Source organism: Tasmannia lanceolata, unplaced genomic scaffold (assembly GCF_043159265.1).
Source record: "Tasmannia lanceolata isolate RefF3 unplaced genomic scaffold, GAP_Taslan_0.1 ptg000002l, whole genome shotgun sequence".
Taxonomy (NCBI): Eukaryota; Viridiplantae; Streptophyta; class Magnoliopsida; order Canellales; family Winteraceae; genus Tasmannia; species Tasmannia lanceolata.
The window spans coordinates 44,313,886-44,334,108 of record NW_027518679.1 but is presented as its reverse complement, the minus strand read 5'-3'; the positions used below and the strand labels follow the sequence as shown (position 1 = coordinate 44,334,108).

Genomic DNA, 20,223 nt, shown 5'->3' with positions numbered 1-20,223 from the left:
CCGGCGTAACATCCCATTTCTCTGGCAGCAGATGCTTCTTTGTCCTGAGGGATTCTGAGGATCAACAACTATGCCTTTCTTGAAACCCCATTTGATAATTTTTTGTTGTGTTACTGTGGCTAATGGAAAACTCCACTACCTCTCTTAACTTCTAAACTTGTAAAAGAGATGCTATGGCAAAGTCATATGTTCATCATTTTCGTGCTATCCAATGGACATCAAATGATTAGTTATTTTCAGAGATCTCCCCCTCTTATTCTCAACGCAAAAACAGGTACTTAAAGCCAAAACAGGATATTCGAAGCCAAAATTTACTTGGTCGAAGTGAAAAATGTGTTTCCTGTAACATTCGCCGTTGTGTTTTTCGCTTCGACTAAATTTTTTTAGGCTTCGAATAGCTGGTTTTTTTGCTTCGACTAACATGTTTTTGGCTGCGACTAAAACTTTTAAATTCCAGTAACATTTGGAACTTTTTTCGTCTTTAACTAATATATTTTAGCTTCGAGAAATATTTGTTGGCTTCGACTATCATTTTTTTTTGCTTCGACTATCATTTTTTGGATTCGACTATCATTTTTGGCTTGAAGTAACTTTTTTTTTGGCTTCAACTAGCATTTTTTGGGCTTCGACTATCATTTTTTGCCTAACTTACATTTTGCTTCGAGTACCATTTTGGCTTCCACTACTCTTTTGCCTAGTGAAAGCTCCTTGGGCAACTGATTTTGGCTACAGCCACTAGAAAAGGGGAAATACTTACAAAGATAATGAGATTTTGGATATTTGGAGGAAGAAAAAGAAAATGAGAAAGGGGCGTCTCTAGAGAACTCCTTCTAACCGCATATGCCGGATAAATGAAGATGTTTCGCCAGAGAAGAAGGCTTCTATCGCCGGAAAGATAAAGTGTAAAAACCAAGAAGAGAAAGATAAAGTAAGGTTAGGGGTATTTTCGTCCTAAAAAATTATTTTTTAATAAAATAGCATTTCTTCGTGTTTTTTCAAAACTCAACATTTTCTCGTCATTTTTTCAACTGTCTAGCATGCAACAGTAATTGATCCTTTTTTTTTTGCGTATGCACATACCCTCCAACATACTTTATACACACGCCCTCCAATCCTGTTAGTATGTTAGTGATACGAAATGCGATTAGGATATGTGAACTTTGACACTGATTTTCTTTATGTATCGTCATCCTCCCTTGTACTATATATATACTATTATAAACTATAAGTACTTGAGGAATGATTTATGCAAGGGCGCCCTGGCATAAAGAGCCGTAAAGGGGCCCATAGTTACTTTTTCAACTAATTTTAAAATGTAACAAAAAATGACACGGACCCAATCAAAAGGGCCCTTTGAACAATATTTTCTAAGAAAGTACTCGCTTATATCTTATGACACTAGATTTTTCTATTAAGTATTAAAAATAAGAGATTATAAATTACAAATGATAAGAACAATATCGGTTCCTGATCTAGCAATAGGATATAAGAGATTATAAAATTTTGGAGCATTAATTATGAGAGCCCTAAATTCATTTTACGTGAAGATTATATTCCAAAATGAAACATTTGCCTTGTTTTCAAGGAAAACTGCAAGCCTTAGATTTTTTTTCCTTGGAACACGTTTTTCCCATGACTTTTTTACACCTAATGCAATGGGTGGGGCCTAACATCATATCTTTCCATAACCCCCAATGTGGGGTCCCACCATTTTACACATCTTATTTTGATGGTGTGGAGCCCACCATTTCACACCTACAAAGTGCAAGGACATCGTAGGTTCCTATTTTCCTACCAAAACTTTTTTTAGGGAGAAATACAGATACACGCCCTCAACTTTCTGACATTTTCAACTACAATCTTGACTTTTAAAAGTCACCAACTACACCCCCAGTAGGTTTCAATTTGTACAAAGGTAAGACCCCCTAAGTTGATAGTTTGTCCACAGATCGATGGGTTAAGATGATCCTATGGAGCTGATTTTTTGGGCACAACTTATCTATGTCAGGGCCCATCAAATGAACGCTTTGGATCATCCCAACAATATGGGCCCACTGTGTTTTTGGTAAATTGGTAGTTTTTGGATTTGTGTATGGGGTATGAGGTCTTCATATTAGCATGTGTTTCAAAAGAGAGTTCTACCATATGCAAATTGAAACCTGGGCGGTCCAGGTCGTGACTTTTAAAAGTAAGGGTTAGAATTGAAAATGTCATAAAGTTGAGAGGGGGTGTAACTGTAATTTTCCCTTTTTTAATGTTTTCTTTTTACGATTATAATTCAGTTTACAATTATAATTTCGGAACAAAACAACTGAATAATTACCCAATTTTTACATCATTCGTCCAATCCCGTGTCTTCTTTTCTATATATAGAGTTCTAACAGCCAATGAAAAAATTCTTAAAAAAAACGAAAAAAAAGGTGCCAATATCAAAAGAAGAGAGTGCGATATCATTTCCCATCATCACCCAAGAACGCGTTTTAACGTCTTTTAATTGTCAGAGAGATCGGAGAAAGAGAACCCATAGCTAGAGAGCTAGAGGTATGGTTTTTCTTCTTCTTCTTTGTATTATTCTTCCTTTTCTTGTTTTTGTTTGAACAGATCTGGTGTTTTCTTGTAAGTTTTCTGTGTTTCTTTTTGTTTCTTTAATTGCCATTACGAGTTTAGATAGAGATTTTTATTATTATTGTGATTTCATTCCAAATGTTGCATGCAGTGAAAAATAGGAGTTGGGTTATAACTAATTCCTGCAATGGAGGACCAGTTCTCCTCTTCTGTAAGTGTTTGTTAATTCCATTGAATAAGAGATCTTGTTTATTTTTTTGATGTGGGGATGATCTGGGTTTTTCTTTCTTTTTGGGATCTGTTGTCTGGATTTCTTTTTTTCATACTTTCTTATTGTTGGATTATCCTTTTATCATTGTTAGTTATTACACATACCATCATTTTGAAGGGGGGATTGTTGAAGGGGATTCTCTGAATGTGATTCTTCAGCTTAAAGTCCTTCTTCATCTATTTGCTAGGTTCTTTGATGAAATTCAAGATTGGTTGGGGACCTCATCTATTGTTATCCAGCATGTGGGTTTTCTAGAGAAGGAAGATTTGGAGCTTTTCGATTTTCGCCTCCTTGAATCTCATTTCTTTTCTTTGTTGTTTTCTAGTTTTTTTCTCCCTTTCTCTGTATTTGACCATCTCGGTCTTTTTTAATAAAATATACCCCACCATTCAAAAAGAAAAAAAAAACATATCATCATTTTATTCTTTTTAGTTATTTATTTATTTATTTTTTATTTTTTATTTTTTTGGGGGGTGGTGGGTAAGCTGGGTTTAACATGGACATTTTAAGAGAAACGCTGAATATGCGGACCCCTATCGGTTCATTAATTGAAAAGAATAGGAGTTATAATCTAATATAATTACACCCTGATCTATCTTCCATTACAATGTTCATGAGGTTTGGGGGAATTATAGGGAGGTGAATGTTTTCCCCTTTGTAACTATTGAGAGAAAGCCAGCAGCTGCATTGGCTTCCCTCCATAAATGGGTTATGCGCCAACTTTTGAAGCAAGAGAGGTTTTTCTTGATTTTCAACAACATGGGTTTCTTCATCCATGGGCAGTTAACAGTGCCGTTGAGAACATTAACAGCAATTAGAGAATCCAATTCCACCCATATTTCTTGGACTTTGTTTTCAATGGCATGGCGAGTCAGATCCATTGGTGAATGCCATTGATCGCTAATTCATGGATATCTTCTGCTTCCATGTTGATTGAGAACATACCCTGGGCTTGGCCTTCTTCATTTCACAAGATGCCTCACATTGTTGCTCTATTCCCATCCAACGAGGCGTCGGTGTTGAGCTTGTCAGTTCCCTTCCCCGGTTTGATCCCAAAGCAAGTTTTTGGGCTGCTTTGCTTAAGGTTTATGGAACATCCGAAGTTTGCGTCAATTTGCCCATTCCTATCCATGTTATCATCATCAAACCGAAGGAAGCTAAGCCTGTCCTTCACGTTCTCATTGACATCTTGCAGTATCTGTCTCTTGTGCCTCTCTTGCTGCTTGTGAATTATTTTGTTTCGTTCAATCCAAATGTGGTAGATTGATGCTTTGAAGGCTAGCTTGGCTACTTTAGTTGGCTTGGCCTTTCCTCTTGAAGGTATTTATCATCCATTCTTCTTCATCTTGGAGCCGATTGCAAGGCTTCGCCACAACATGGATGTCCAAATCCAAGATGATTAAGAGCACTTGAAGAACCGGTGATCAATGTTCTCCCGGTCGGCCTTGCATAGGGTGCAGGTGAGGTTGCCGGTGAGGTTGCCGTTGGCTCCAGAGAAGGATAAGTGATCAAGGGTGCGGAGCTTCTATCGGATAGCCTGCCATGCCATGCAAAAAATGCATGCTCAGGGACATGCCCAGGAAACCAAATAGATGTCGCTCGTGCCCTGGGTTGCTGGGCTGTTCGAATCTGGTTCCATGCACTTTTGGTGGTGAAAACGCCATCAGGGTTAGGCTTTCAGATCGTTTGGTATTCGGATCCTGGAATGATGAGAGTTGTGTTGAGAATTTCCTTCAGCTGATGGCCTGTCGAATAGGGGATCCCAATCTCTAAATCATATCTTTGATCAATCATCCTAAATGTTTTCCGGAGACCCAGTGTATAACTGTATGCTTGCATTATGAATTCTTTGAATGTAAAGGAGTTTCCATTCTAGGGAGAAAGTCCTTCGATCCTTGTGCTTCTCCCTCGGTGAGAGATTCTCCAACTGTCAAAAGCTGTGATTGTTGTTAAGGGACTGTTGACACATTCTAGCGTCCAAGAGGAAGTTACTTTAGCTTCTTTTTAACTAATTTAACAATTCACATTGCATCTGTTTTCTATCCAAAGGTTCGTGAATCCTTTGGTAATTTCTAAACTTAGGTACATGGAAATGGAAAGGATGCCAATGTAGAAGATGGTTCTTGCTTTATTGTCACTGAGAGACTCTTATGGTTCTCCCTCTTCATTGTGAAAAAAGACCTTCGAAGCCTGTTTAGTCTGATGTGTGAGATCTATCCTCATTTAAGTTCACCCACCCTTTCACAACTCCCCGCATCAAACGTCAACTCGCCTACATCGACTCCTTATTACCTTGGCCAAGTTCTTGTCCCAGTCTGCAGTTCGCCCTACCAAGTCCATCAAAACTTATTTGACCCCCCAAGATATGACCACATCAATTGAGTACTCAGTCGCACCACGCCGAGTTGACTAGGATTTCTTTTGGCCTGCATATGCAATTTGAAACGCTGATTTCACCCACCCAAGGGCAGGTTTTTCCAACTTACACTTGCTCCCAATATTAGCACACTTTTTCTGATTCTAACGAGCTTTGTAAGGATCACAGACGATATGTTTCCGTTATCCCAGTATCATTACCATGCTTCTTGGGAGTCATCAACCATCTTGTAGAGGCTCTCTCAAAGCTTCTGAAATGATTCTGGGTCTTGTATTTAATTTTCTTTTTCTTTTTTAGTGTGCTAGTATTCTATATTGCTTGGAGCGTTTGTCTACTTTAGCTAAGAGTACCTCCAAATATTTCAAGGCGTGGTCGATTTGTAAAGGACAGTGGAATAAAAATTACTCTGAAATATTCTATATATGACTAGCTATAATAGAATGTCATGAAGGATTATGGCTATTTAAGATTGTTATTTGCTGCTACAATATTTGACTGGACAAACCTTAAAATCTATGACTGTGATATCATTAGAAAAATGTTGAACTTAGTAACAGGGCAGTTGAAGATGAAATCTAACACCGAAATGCCTCTGTTGTCTATTCTACAACCAATAAGTATCTTGCTTGATCAGCTTATATCAATTGAGTACTTGCAAACAAATCGTATCTCAGCAACTCATTAAAATTCAACCTTAAATTTCCCCCCTCCTATCCAATTAAGTGTGCAGCACTTGTAATTTAATGTCATAGTTTTAATAGGAATGCCCAACGATATTTTTCTAATTTAAGGCTGTCATCTCTCCTTTGTCTTTAAGTCTTCAACCCTTTATGTTCTATAATAAATTAGCTATTGAAATCCTTAGATACCGCTCGAATTCTAAAAGGAGAGTGGTACCTAAAGCTTTTTTATGTCAAATCACGTTAAAAGGGGGGGGGGGGGGGGGGGGGGGCGAAAAAGTTAATCTCCCAAGCTTTATTACTCGCAACTTTATCGGAAGATTTAGAAAAATGACTCTGGTACAGATAGGACTTCAACATCCATCAGACTAAAAAGGAGATCTAGTGGCAAGATCAACCAAAAAAATCAAAATTGCCACAATCGACCTCTAGCGAGGAGCTTCAAAATTGCCATGATCTACCTGTAGTGAGGAACTTCCCCGGCTGAAGTTTCATCATAAGAATAGATGGTGTAAAGATAAAGTGACAGGAAAACTGAGAAGTGAACTTTGAAACGAACTACAATTTGAGCTGAAAGTTGAGAGCAACTTACACACCAGGAAGAGATAAGGAGTTAAGGTTGCTTGAGAAATGGGTAAAAGATGACCCATCTCCCAGATATGAGAAGAACCCGAATAGGGAACAAGATATGACATGCTACTTGTATCAATAGATATCAGTAGATAGACTATGAGTGGCACCTGAATAAACCACCCCGAAGCTTTTTGCTAGAGCAGTTGGTGAGAAATGCTAATAGGGCCGGCAATTCCACCCGAAAAAGCGGGGATCCGCCCCGCCCCGTTTGGGGAGGGGATTCCCCGATTTGAAAGGGGAAGGGGAAGGGGATGGAGTTGTCCCCGCCCCGCTAATCAATGCCATTTTTTTGTAAATTTTTAAGTGTTTTTTTTAAGGAAAACTACTAGAAACTCTGTGGATCGGCTACAAGATTCCCCCAAACATAAACTTAGCTTGTCTTTTCCTTTTAATTAGCTTCTGAGAGCATTTTGGGAACTATAATAACCTTTTCACAGATGTTGAAATAATAAAGACAAGCTGAGAGCCTGAGACGCTGAGTGTATGCAATTATCAAAAAATCGTAGTGCCAACAGAATTTTAGGGTTGGATTGCAGGTTTTAATTTTCAACAAGAAAAATTTAGCTACTAGAAATTTGTTTCATGTCAGCACTAGACTGAATTGCAGTTAAAGAAATAAGTCATTTGTTGATTTTGTTCTCTTCTCCATTCTCATTTCTCATGCTCATCTGGGGGTTAACATGCTATACATAATGAACTAATGAACATTATTTTGCGTGTGTGAGCGCCCACTTATGGACTTTTAAAGTTCATTGTGACTACTGAAATAGTTACTTTTTGCACATTGGCTGCCTGTTAATGAAGGTAATCCTGGTGCTCATTTCCTATTTATCATTCCATAATTTATGCAGAAAATTGCTGAAAGATGAGGTCCTGTTGTTATTTATGTTTGTTGTCTCATCCATGCATTTCTGATTTTGTCCATCTGTTTGTTGATCACATGAATAGAATCATAGCATTCATCACAATATTGTCTGTAATGGACGTAGAAGAAAGAAGCTCTGTTTGCTGGTTTGGTTGGGTTCCAAAGAGGGGGCGGGGCGGGGATTTTGTCCCCGAAGGATGCGGGGAGGGGAAGGGGAAGGGGATTAGATATTCCCCGCGGGGAGGGGAGGGGGATTCCCCACCATCCCCGCAGAGGGGAAGGGGAAGGGGAAGGGGAAAATTCCCCGCAGAGGGGAAGGGGAAGGGGACCCCAACATCCGGCCCCGACCCGCCCCGTTGCCACCCCTAAATGCTAATACTCCGAATTATAATGACAATAGCACATCCTAACAGTGTTTTTGTGACAACCACATATTTGGCAACCCATAAATGCCGACGTGCCAAGACGACAAGAGGCGACGCACCCTAGAGCCTGAGGGTGCTAGTATATGCGCGAGGCAAGCTTGTAGGAGGAGGCATAGGCAGTAAACCACTTTGACACCCCGCTTGTACAGGATGTGGAGGGTAAGCCCCATGTTGAGGGTTCTCTAAACCTTATGGATGATATGGTGGTCCACTTCAGCCTCTACCTTGGCCACGACCACATCCGCAACCTCGTCCGCGATTGTGGAAGGAGGTTGATCTAGCAGACTGAGGACCTTAAAACTGTTTGATGAGAATGATGAAGTGGATGAGGGCTTCAAAGGTGTAGTGGAAGATATTGTGAGTCCATCATATTGTAAAAATAAATTCCCCAACTAAATAAATGTTGCTGTGAGAAGAGAGGTCATGGAAAATCTTGTATTCATCTCCCAAATCAGTCAAAGTATGATGTACTTTGTCATTGTTGTCAAGAGACTGCTTGATTGCAGCATCAAAGATATTCTTCATCTTCAATAGAAACTCTTATACATTAACACTGCCGTTCTGATAGTTTTGAAGGACCCAAATTGTTCAAGTTGTCCGTGGAAGAACCTCACCAGGATCACTCCACCAAGTGTCCAGCGAAGGAAGTGCTTGATCAATGTTTAGTGGGCCTTCGATAAATAAATTTATTCTCAAAAGAAGTGGAGAATGCCCGAAAAAAAATTTGCATTCATGCCTTCTTTCTCTAATAAAATGAATTTACTATATGTTTGGAACCCATGTGAGGAAGTCGGTTTTTTTCTTTTTCTTTTTTTGAATGATGAAGTCAGTTTTTTTCTTCTTTTGGCTCCAATCTTTTATGTATGCAGCTTCTTGGTGGTGGCATGTGTGGTCTGTTAGCTAGATGGATCCTTATAACTCTCCCTTGGTCCAATTTTTTGGAAAACAAGGACAATCTGAGCGTTGGATATAGAAATGGCCCTGTGATGGAGTTCAAAACCTTGAAGTAGACAGAGGGCTAGCTCCTATTGATTTTCGTACCTAAAGACTACGATTGGAAGAATGACCATTCAAATTTCAAACCCATCTTGGGATAGAAAAGAATCCTGAGAATAACACATGTGATATCATTACCATCTGCAGTAAGCTTGGTCATCATGGGTTCTGGAACAGTGGTTGTTTCCCGTTTGGAGTGTCGGTTCCCAACACTTGACCTCCTTAATTTATTGGTGATCTTGAATTTTGTTTCTTTTATTCAATCAAGTTAAATTCTTCAATTCAATCATGGAGATGTTAGGGGATCAATCATTTCTTTATTTACCATCATCATTAATAGCCTCAAGAGATTATATTGCACCTTCAAGACGTAGTGGAAGTTCACGTGTCATTAAAATCTTGGTCACATCTTCATCTCATCATTTGACTTTACTGATAATGTTGTTATACTTGACAATCACCAAACTGTGCTTTGCCTAAATAGGTCATAGTTGGTGAAATATGAGCCTTCCATTTGGTTTGGATTTTGTTATATCGCCCTTGCTAACTTTGGTTGGAACTTTATTTTGCTCTTTTCCCCCTAACATACATATTAAACCTACTATGCTATGAACAGGGAAACATGATCGATGATGAAGTGAAAGGGTTCAACCCAGGTCTGATAGTATTGCTTGTTGTGGTGGGGGTGCTGCTGGCCTTCCTTGTTGGAAATTATGTTCTCTACATGTATGCACAAAAGACTATGCCACCAAGGAAGAAAAAGCCCATTTCCAAAAAGAAAATGAAGAGAGAGAGGCTGAAGCAAGGAGTTTCAGCACCAGGAGAATAAATAAATACTTAGCTCATTTCTACTTCCTATCCCCCAAAGACAAGATAAGCAGAAAATCTAGTTCCATTTCCTCCTTAACTGTTGTTATTTCTTTCAGATGTATGGGATGTTACCTTGAGATGTTTCTTTTTTGACCTACTAGATTGCTATTTTATAGATGAAGAGAGATGTTAGCCACTCTAGCTAGGTAAGCTACTGTTCAACATGCTTATTTGTTGTTTAAAACTTCAAGCTACAGGTTAGCATTGGGACTGTAAGTATTAGATTTTCCCTTAACTCAGGTACTTCTATGACTGGAAAATCTTGTTAAGATCAGAATCGTTTTAGCTTTGCTTAACTCTTGCATAGGCTGTATGGCTATTGATGCAGGTAAAGATTACAGGATTCATCTTAAGTTTCAACTGATTAGGATTACAAGTTTTAGGGATTTATAGTATCACATGTTTTATTTGTGTAGATTTAATGTTAAAGTTCTTAGAAAAAAGATACATGTAGGTTACATTTGGAACTTAAGATGAATCTTTAAGTTTTAAATATGCTTTTTTTTAGGGGAAATGATATATTCACAACTTTTTCTCACCTGGGCCACATGCTTGTAGTGTTAAGGACTTAAAAGGATAGTCATAAATACGCTGGGGGGGGGGGGGAGGAACGGGGGAAGAAAAGGGGGTGAATATATCACTTCCCTTTTTTAAATATGCTCATTTGAGGTATCAAAAGGAGAAAACACTCTTTGCTTAAAATAATCACCCAAATAAAAAGTGTACTCTTAATTAAGAGGAAACACAAGAGGAAGCGTGTGGAAAGTTTCTAAATTTGGGAAGCGAAAAGAACTTAGCTTCCGAAGGGAGTTTCTAGGGAAACGAGCTTTGCATCCGACTAGGATGTTTCCGATAACTACGGTCCGGAGGTCGGCAGAGGATGACTTGACTGAGCTGAGAGTCAGGTAACTTGCCATAGTATCTCTTGAGGAATGTTATGTTCAGATTCATCTGAATGGGGGGAAAAATAGTACACCACCATATGGGGGCCTGCAGTGAGTCCATTTTGTTTTCTGGTGAGACCCATCTTACCATAGCATTCCCCTAACTTTTACAAAAATGACACTCATTGATGCTGCCTTCTGTTGCAAAATACAAAAACATGTAGGCACAAATCTGCTTGGAAAAATACATTACAATGCAAATACCTATACTCATTTTGCTCTGTTTTTCTTACCAACGTTATAAAAATGAACTTATTGATTCTAGGGGTTTTTGTCACACCAAATCAGAATGATAACCAAAGCATATTGCAGGTGAACTCACACAATTTGAGTCTAATAATCAGTTTTGGCCTCAAAATCAATTCTCAAAATTCAAAATGAACAGGGACTTAATGAATTGAGATCATGAGAGAGAGAGAGAGATATTGCCAATCTCCAATTTTACTATTTTCTCGTTGTCTATTATAATTCACAACAAGCTATCAACAGCCAATTAGAGAAATTTAAAATAGAAAAAAGTGATAAAATTAGAACAAGGGAAATGAAAAGAGTGAATGAATTGGATGGATGTAGTTCTTTTTTTGAAATGATGGATGGATGGAGTTCTTGCAAACTTGAATTATTAAGAACAAATCTTCTGGCCCCTTAAAAAATAATGCTTTTCGGATGATCCTAACCGTTCAATTAAGAACTTATAGATGGAGGGACAAATTTAAAAATATATATGCATACATTTAAAGAGATTGTTATTCATACGCAACGGGGGCAAAAGATGGCAATGCTAGATCAAGGGTCAGGATTGATCAAAAGGTGGGGCCCACATAAAAAAGGTGCAATCCTTCCACTTTCTTAGAATGAGATGGGTTGATCTTGATGAGGAAACAGCTTCAGATGATCCTAACCATCCAATTAGTGGCTTGAGAATAGACAATTAGAAATACATGCAAGGGAAATGGTTGGATCAAGCGTTGAAATCTCCATATGAGCTTTTCGTCATGTTCTGTATCAATTAAGAAATCAGGTCTATGTGCTAAAAACCAAGAGAAGAACCAACATCACATGGCCTCAGACGACCCAATCTCAATATATACATTTGCTGATGACAATAATAAAATTTTCTATGAAAAGAACATCCAAGAAACAAAGACAAGGGATAGTGCAGCTCTCTCTCTCTCTCTCTCTCTCTCTCTCTCTCTCACCACTTGCCAGTTTGTCATATATGATCTCCTTTTACATTTTTACATATAGGACAAACTGGCATGGGTCTCAAACCTGTCTCTATACCAGAGGCCCCAAAAACTAAGTTAAAACAGTAACATGACTGCTTGGAACTTCCCAAAAAGGGATCCCACTACATCAGACTTCCCCAAAACTGCTAGTTCATTTTTTTTCCATTGGTGCAAAGCCATGTGACCCACACCATGTTCACATGACTTGTTTCTTAGTGGGCCCCATCACTTCAACCAATGGTAAGCAGCAAACTTCAGCTCCCCATGGTTAACCATTGTTCCTTTGCTTCTGTTCCAAGATATCATCAACAAAACAACAAACAAGAAATGGGTAACAATAAGAGTCAAGTCATTCAGTTGAGATGAGGGTAAAACAGGTTGTTGTCCATGAACAATGACCCCCATCAAAGGACAAAACAGAATAATGTCACCTCACCTTCCACAACCACTCACTCCTTCATTTTTTTTTTTAATTTATTCTAAATGATTTTGTTTCTCCACACCACCATCACTACCCAGCAAAGTGGGCTATTTCCTAGATAAGATTCTTCTTGGATTGGTGGTATTAGGATTTAGGATTTCCACTCTGAGCAAATGGCTTTGGCTTTGGCTATGGCTCCTGACCAGTACTATTGCTCACATAACCTATTCCAATCCATGGACAGCCTCTGGTTCTATCAAAACATCGTCACGAAGAAGACTCCAAGACCCATCTCAGAAACTCCCCTACCATCCATGCCAATTCCACAAGACAAGACCTTATCATCAACAGACAAAGTAGAACCAGTGCTTAATCCTATTGATCATCCCAAGGTACAGAAAACCAAGATAAGTACTTTTGTATCCCTGAATTCTCTTTTATGATAGTTCATGTTTAGATCTTCTATGATGAATTCATAACTAACTGAATCTTAATTATGGTGCTTGTTAAGTTGGAGGAGCGACCTCAAACTCCACCAAGGTTGGATCTTGTCTCCAAAGATAAAATCTTGCCAGCAAGGTTTAATCTTGTCTCCAAACATCAACTGTTCCAATTGCAGCCATCTCCAAGTAAAATTCGCTCTTGTTCAACATCTCCATCTATGTACAAACAGCCAAGGAGAAGATTAGTGAAGATGAATAGCTGCAAGACCTACTCTGAGCTGGAACATGATGAACTGAAGGGGTTTATGGATCTTGGTTTTGTATTCAACAGGGATGAACTGAGTCCACATATGATGAAAATCGTTCCAGGTCTACAAAGTTTGGGGGAGAAGAAGAGAGTTGTAAGAAGGCCATATCTTTCAGAGGCATGGCTTATCAATAGACGTGATTCTCCGCTGCTTAATCTAAGGATACCACCTATCTCGGCAGCCTCGGGAGCTGATATGAAACAGCATCTCCGTTTTTGGGCTAGAACAGTTGCTTCTGAGATCCGCCAAGAGTCTTGAAGCTACAGTTTAGAAGAAGAGATGCATCATAATATGGTGATGTTATGTTTAATTAACCTGTGATTTTCGATCAGATTTCCAAGTTGCAGAGTGTTGATGAATTTCTGTTCTATTCTGAACAGGCCAAAACAGGCATGGTATGGAATTGGGGGTGGTGGGAGAAAAGGAGATAGATGAGAGGGATTGGAGAAGCAACACCTAAGCAGCCATTAATCGGATTAGAGAAGTGATAAAGACAGAGAGAAGTAGCAAGTTACCATAATCATTCATATAAGCGGATTGGGGAGAGCGCCCGCACTCATCACAGGGGACTCCTTGTTTGGTTGCAGACCCCATCAACCAGCTGTAAAAATAAAAATAAAATATCATTCTTTGCAGAAAGATAAGAAAGGAAGAACAACCTCTAAGAGGTGGGTTTTAAGTCGATTGTGTCTGGAAACACTAGTAACAATAAGAAGAAAATATTTGAGTTCTGTCCATTGCAAAAACTTATCAATTGCAACCTGAACAGCCTAACAGTAAAGTTAGGAGAACCATATACCATTGAAAGACTTTCAAACTGAAAAAATCTCATATGTTCCTAGAAGAAAGCCAGTTCCCACCTATTAGCAGAAGCAATACAAAAGAAACTCGCTTCAGATTCTCCAATTGCAATCCTTTGAATTCTGTTGAATCATTCTCAAGAGCCCTTATTGAAGGTGACTCAATGAATGAGCTTGCTTGGGCTTCTAACAAATGTAGGGGACCTTGGAAGCTTGATAACATAACTGTGGAGATTTGGGACTTAGTTCGCATAATCAGCCCCCAAATTCATCATATGAGAAGATCCGCAAATGAGATGGCCGATCACCTAGCGAAGGGTGGTGTAAGTTTGGAGTCGGTGGTGGTGAATCATAGCGATCCATTCAGTCGATCTGCTAGAAGTCTACATTTACAAGCCTTGGATTTTAGGTCCATCCTTGGATCGGCATGCTGTTGATTTTCCCTATCTCTTTGCTTGGCTTTTTATGATGCTGTATTTGAGAGGGGATTCCTTGTCCCCTTCATGTACTTTCTGATTTTGTTATGGAATGAAATCGTTATCTTTCAAAAAAAAAAACAAATCTCAAGAGCCCTTGATATAAATAGCTACTAATAGAACAATAATAAGATGCTCATATGCTGGGGAAGGTTACTGATACCTTGAGCGTGTGAAAAACAAATGGAAATGATGAACAGATGGTGAGAAGGTGATGAAGAGACCTTGGACAAATGGCAAGAGCAATTTGCCAGGGTTTGGTCCATCGGAGTAGGGAAAAAAGAGATGGGATAAAACAACATAAGAAAGGACTGAGTGAAGAGTGAGAAGAGACAATTGGTGTATGCCAATCCAGATGTATACACAAAATTAAAATGAATAGTTTCCGTCACTCTTACAACCTTGCATGTTCTAAGAACATGACTGCCCTCATCCTTGGAGAATAACCACTGCTTGAAAAAGTCTAATAATTCCCATTATCAACAAAATGCGTTGAAAATATACAACTAAATGTGTGAGGGAAAAACATCATGATTGCATATTGGGTTGTACATTGACATGAAACATGATTATATAAGCTACATGACTGGAAAATTAGCTTCAAAGGAATGCCACTTAATTCAGTATGACCGGGGCACTGATCATGTTGCAAGGTCGCTCTTCTGCCCTGGTATCAAGATGGAACAGCCTGTAATTTTTCATCATATGAGTTTCCTAAGGCACGCATCTTTAATATGAAGTTTAGCCTTTGCCCTAGTTGAAATGCCCTCAAGCAAGTAGCATTGGTGCTTGAAACTTTGTCATAATCTGCCAAAAACAAATCTACTATTAATCAGTACATGCGATTTAAGTACTGAACACCAAAATAACAGCAAAGGAATACTGATCCTACTTACAGGTTCTATGTTTTATTTCATTAAATTAATGTAGAGAACAATATTTGGTAGGCAACATCATTGAACTGCACAGCAAAGTAATTGTATCCATGGTTTCAAATTTCGGTTTCGGAATGCGTTTCAGTCCTCACCGAAACCAAAATTTCGGCCAAAATTTCAAATTTTCAACCAAAAGCCAACAAAATTAAAAAAAAAATGCCTACTTTATCTCCTACAAAATTTCAGCTGAAATGAAATTTCGCGGAAATATTAAATGATTATCTAAAATCGAGATTTTTGGGTGAAATCCCTTAAATTTTGGATGAAATTTCGGGATATTGAAATTTCCAAATTTCAGCTAAAATAAATGACCATTTAATTTCGGTTTCATTCTCGACCGAAACCCGAAATTTAGGATTTCAGTCGAAATTTAAAACCATGATTCTATCTTATGCATGGGATGTCAGATTGGCATGGGATTAATAATACCTTGTAACTCTGTGGAGTTGACAAAGAGTTGGGGTCCTTAGAGGAGAAACTGGTCATTGTACTTTCTTATACTTCATTATATTGTACTTCTTTATTGACTTTACTGTTCCATACATGTGCGACAACGCATGTCACTAGGTGTTCAATGTGATTAAGCCATTATGAATGGCTTTCTTGCTTATGTGGTGGTTTCTAAGTGTTTATTTGTGTTTATTCTAGCATTTCCCAAAGTTTCATTTTAAAATTCCATCATTTGCATATGTTTCCATAATTTTATAAGATTTCCACCAAAACTGAAATGTTTCTGTTTTCGTGCTGACTGAAACTGAAATTTAAAACCTTGGTATTGATTACATTGAACGTTATACACCAAACATATAATGCAAAGTTCCCAAGGAGTAAATATAATGACATAATTTGAACCTTGGTATTGATTACATTCAAAGTTATACACCAAGTGTATAATGCAAAGTTCCCAAGGAGTAAATATAATGACATAATTTGAACCTTGGTATTGATTACATTCAAAGTTATACACCAAGTGTATAATGCAAAGTTCCCAAGGAGTAAATATAATGTCATAATTTGACATTTTTTTTTACTAAGAGCCTTCTTCAAGATGTATATAGGAAAAGTGGAAAACTGCTGACCGAAAAATTTCAAATTAATAAGATTTATCGTACCTTGAGTTTCGGCATTGTGATGGAAATATCAAGAATTGGTATCTCCTGCGGCCACCCACAAGGTTCTAGACCTCTGCCTACCAAAAATTGCTTCCTAGTCATTGATCTAATTCATTCATTTTTAAGGCCTTCCTGGAGCTACGAACATCATCAGAAAGCGGGTATTTCCTCAATTCTTCCAAAGGAGTCAATTTCAATCTTAATGGCATTCCTTCTTACTCCAAGGTTTTTAAACAAACCTTATTCCAACTACAATGAGATGCTCTCAGACAAGGTTTCGCTGTTTCGGGTTTCGGTTTCAGTTGTGATGGAAATGAAAAATATCAATATCAGATAAAAATTTTTGTAGAAATTCTGTAAAATTGCGGACACATATGGAAACATATGCAAATGATGGAAATTTAAGATGAAACTCCAATAATTGCTAGAATACGCACAAAAAAAAGAAGAAGAGAGCGGCCTAGTGCACGAGGCTCCCGCCATTGCGGGGTCTGGGGTGGGTTAGATGTATGCGGCCTTACCCCTGCTTTGCTAGAATATGCACAAAAAACACGCTAAAAACCATCACATAAGCTCAAAATCACCATAATAGTCTAACAACAATAGACACCTGGTGACATGTGCGATAATTCAGTATATACCATATTTCACATCTAACTCATATAAATTTTTATACATAATACAAACATTATATTTGACTTGCAATTTATGTAAATGTAATTATATAACACATACCGGTATAGTACATTAGGCTATACCACTAATACACTTAGTTTTTTGTTTCGCTATGTGTTTCGGTTTCAATATATGTTTCGATCAGGATGGAAACATAAACATTTCGATCATTTCGTGTCGGTTTTAGTGCAAATTTAAAACTATACTTTGGGAACCTTAAGCTTGCTGAGCAAGCAGATGCCTGGGCTTCCCTCCATGTGGAAAGATTTCCACCAATTGGATACAAAAGGCCTAAACTCCTCGTCGGTAAATCAAATTTGCATGAACCGGAAAGAGGACATCAACCTCAGTACCTCAGTTGGTCTTCCGTTCCCAAGAGAATCAAAGAATGATCAGAGAGAGGGTGAGAAAAAAATGTTGGACGTTCCTAAAGTTTAGAGTTTCCAAACTTGAAGTTTCCTTCTTGTTGAGAAATCTAGAACATGGATTCTAACTTCTAGAGTTGCTAAAATTGGTGTGGCTTTGCATTCCTAGCAACCTTTCATATCTATAGGGTAATCCCTCAACTTTGGAAATGTTTGGAGAAGGAAAGTTACCCCAAATTGCACTTTATATAATTGCCAAACGAATTTGGGCAATTAAGGGAAGCTCTATGGGAGCTTTTTGCCTATAAAATAGACTCTTAGTCCCTCTTCCTATCATTACGAACTTGAGAGCAATCGAGAGATTGAGAGTTTGCTCAAAGAGAGGTTTCCCCTAGACCGAGTGGTGTGTGAAGTAAGAGAAGAACAAAGGGGCGTTTCTAGGCCTTAACCGTGCTTAGAAAAGATCGAAGCTTCTAATCGTCGGATTTCAAGCTTTTAAACGGCGGCCATGGTGAAATGTACATCAAACCCATCTCTTTAAAATCAAGTTTCTCTTTGTTTTTCATTGCAAAAGATCCAATGAGATCATAAAGCAATGTTTTAAATTAACAAAAAAAAAAAAAAAAAAAGCCTTTGTAAGGATTTTGGAAAATGTTCTTCCCAATTCAGAGATAGTAGGAATCCATTCAATCGACATAAGAAAAGATTGATAGGGTTTTGAACGGATCCAATTCGGATTGGATCCATCTATGTATGTTCCAATTATAAACAAAGAATTTCTCGGATCCTACTTACACTGACCGTTTGGGTACATGGATTTTATATTATAAGCTAGGATTGTACAATTTCAGGATTGTGAACTCCAAGTTGTACGAAATCCAGCTTTTAGCTTTTAAAATTTAGGTTTTGACGTTTTGTTTTGTAAAATCCAGGATTTTACAATCCTTGAGTACTAAATCCATGTATTCATCATAGTACATTCTCAGAATGGCTTTCCCCTGAAAAACATGTTTTTTAATCTCAGCCATTCATCCAAAAATGAATGAGCTGATTTCAGCAAAACGTGCACGCTTTAGCAACTATGATTTTTTTTTGGGAAATATTATCCGCACTACTGAATTTTGATGAGGGCACTCTCGCTTTATTAAAAGTACAGTATAGCCCGCACCATAGGATGATCCAAACCGTCCATTAGATGGGCCACAGCCTAAATAGGTTGTGCCCCATAAAGTATTTCCAAAGGTTGATCCTAACCCTCCGATCTGTAGAGGGTTAGTATCAACCCTATAATGTTAAGATCGGAGGGTTAAGATTAACCTATGGAATTGATTTTTGGGGCACAACTTATTTAGGTTGTGGCCCATCTAATGGACGGTTTGGATCATCCTATGGTGCGGGCTATACCGTACTTTTAATAAAGTGAGGAGTGCCCTCATCAAAATACAGTAGTGCGGATAACATTTCCCTTTTTGGGAAATGGAAGAATGGGGCACTAGTTAACAAAACCCTATTACTTTTTGACGAGCTGAGTTTTTTTTTCTTTTGATATAAATGTGCTTTCACAAAAATAATTTTGCACGAGAGAATAGCCAGACAGACCCACTTTTCATCAGATTTTGTCTTATTCGTATAATTCATCTGAGGTGGCTGTTCTCTCGTACAAAAGTCAGCCGCGAAATGGCTTAGATTGCTTAATAAGTCCCAAAGAACAATTATACTTTGTTACTTGTTAAAAGGCACTCTGGCATTATTCATACAATCTTAGGACATGTCTGGCCACCTTGAAAAATTATTTCATGGAATATTCATTGCCCAACTGTGAAAACAGATACACTATTCTAAATTCATTATGCATTGAAAATGTAAATCTACAATAAATTTACATAGGGATTAAGCATTTTACATTCATGGCTTCCGAGTCTTTTTTTCTCAAACAATGTGTAAATTTACATTTTCAATGCATCTTAACGTTAACGAAACCCAAATGGGAATTACAGGTGCGGGCTCTACCACCAATATGTCAGAAACCCTAGATAGGATCAATATTAAGCTACTTTGGGGATAAGGAATCCGTAAATGAAGTCTCTCAGCCAATTCGGAATCCCCTTTGTTTTCCACAGAACTAACACAAACCCTAGGACTGATGGAACGGATTAAACTAGGCCCTCAAAATTGAGTCTCATCTAGTCCCATACCTAGGCAGGCACACTTAAGACCCTAATAACAAAAAAAAATAGGTAACTGATATTTACACCCCTTGTTTTCATAGTTCCCACAAATTTCCCTCTCTATTTATTTATCTCAATCTTATCTTGTTGGCTTCTTTCAGCCTATTTAAAGTGTGTTTAAATTACAGAAGTCGAGCATTTGCCCTCAAGCGTGGCTCAACTTTATCCTTATCTACCAAAAAAAAAAAACAATTACAACAAAAAAAATCAAAGAATAGAAAATCCATCTAGGGGGGTTATATCAGCTCACTTTTTAGCATCTTCCTTCAAGACTAGAGAGCGAGCCTTGGTGCAACGGTAAGGTTGCTCCATTGTGACCTGGTGGTCACAGGTTCGAGTCACGAAAACAGCCTCTGTAAAGCAGGGGTAAAGCTGCGTACATCTAGCCCTCCCCAGCCTCCGCAATGGCGGGAGCCTCTGCACTGGGCCGCCCTTTTTTTTTCTAAGATTTGGCCTCTCTCCTACCGATTCTTAGGTGCGCTCTCTCTTACTAGCTCACTGCTTTAGCGCACTTCCCTCTCTTCGCGCTATTGCTTACTTCCCCGCCCCACCACCAGCAAGCCGAAGTTAGAAGGAAATGGGAAGGCGCAAGCCCAAGACCTCAT

At 38.4% G+C, this 20,223-nt stretch overlaps 1 protein-coding gene across 2 annotated transcripts; it reads left to right on the top strand.

The window, feature by feature from the left end:
* Window positions 1-12,348: 12,348 nt before the first annotated feature.
* Window positions 12,349-14,388, top strand: LOC143874574 (uncharacterized). Of its 2 annotated transcripts, XM_077376902.1 has the most exons (3): window positions 12,349-12,668; window positions 12,788-13,321; window positions 13,408-14,388. In XM_077376902.1, exons 1-2 carry the CDS (start codon window positions 12,450-12,452, stop codon window positions 13,283-13,285), a joined length of 717 nt encoding a protein of 238 aa, XP_077233017.1. In that variant the 5' UTR covers window positions 12,349-12,449; the 3' UTR covers window positions 13,286-13,321; window positions 13,408-14,388. The 2 variants fall into 2 exon arrangements, with proteins under 2 accessions (XP_077233017.1, XP_077233016.1); XM_077376901.1 differs by having other exon boundaries at window positions 12,350-12,668; window positions 12,788-14,388.
* Window positions 14,389-20,223: the final 5,835 nt, after the last annotated feature.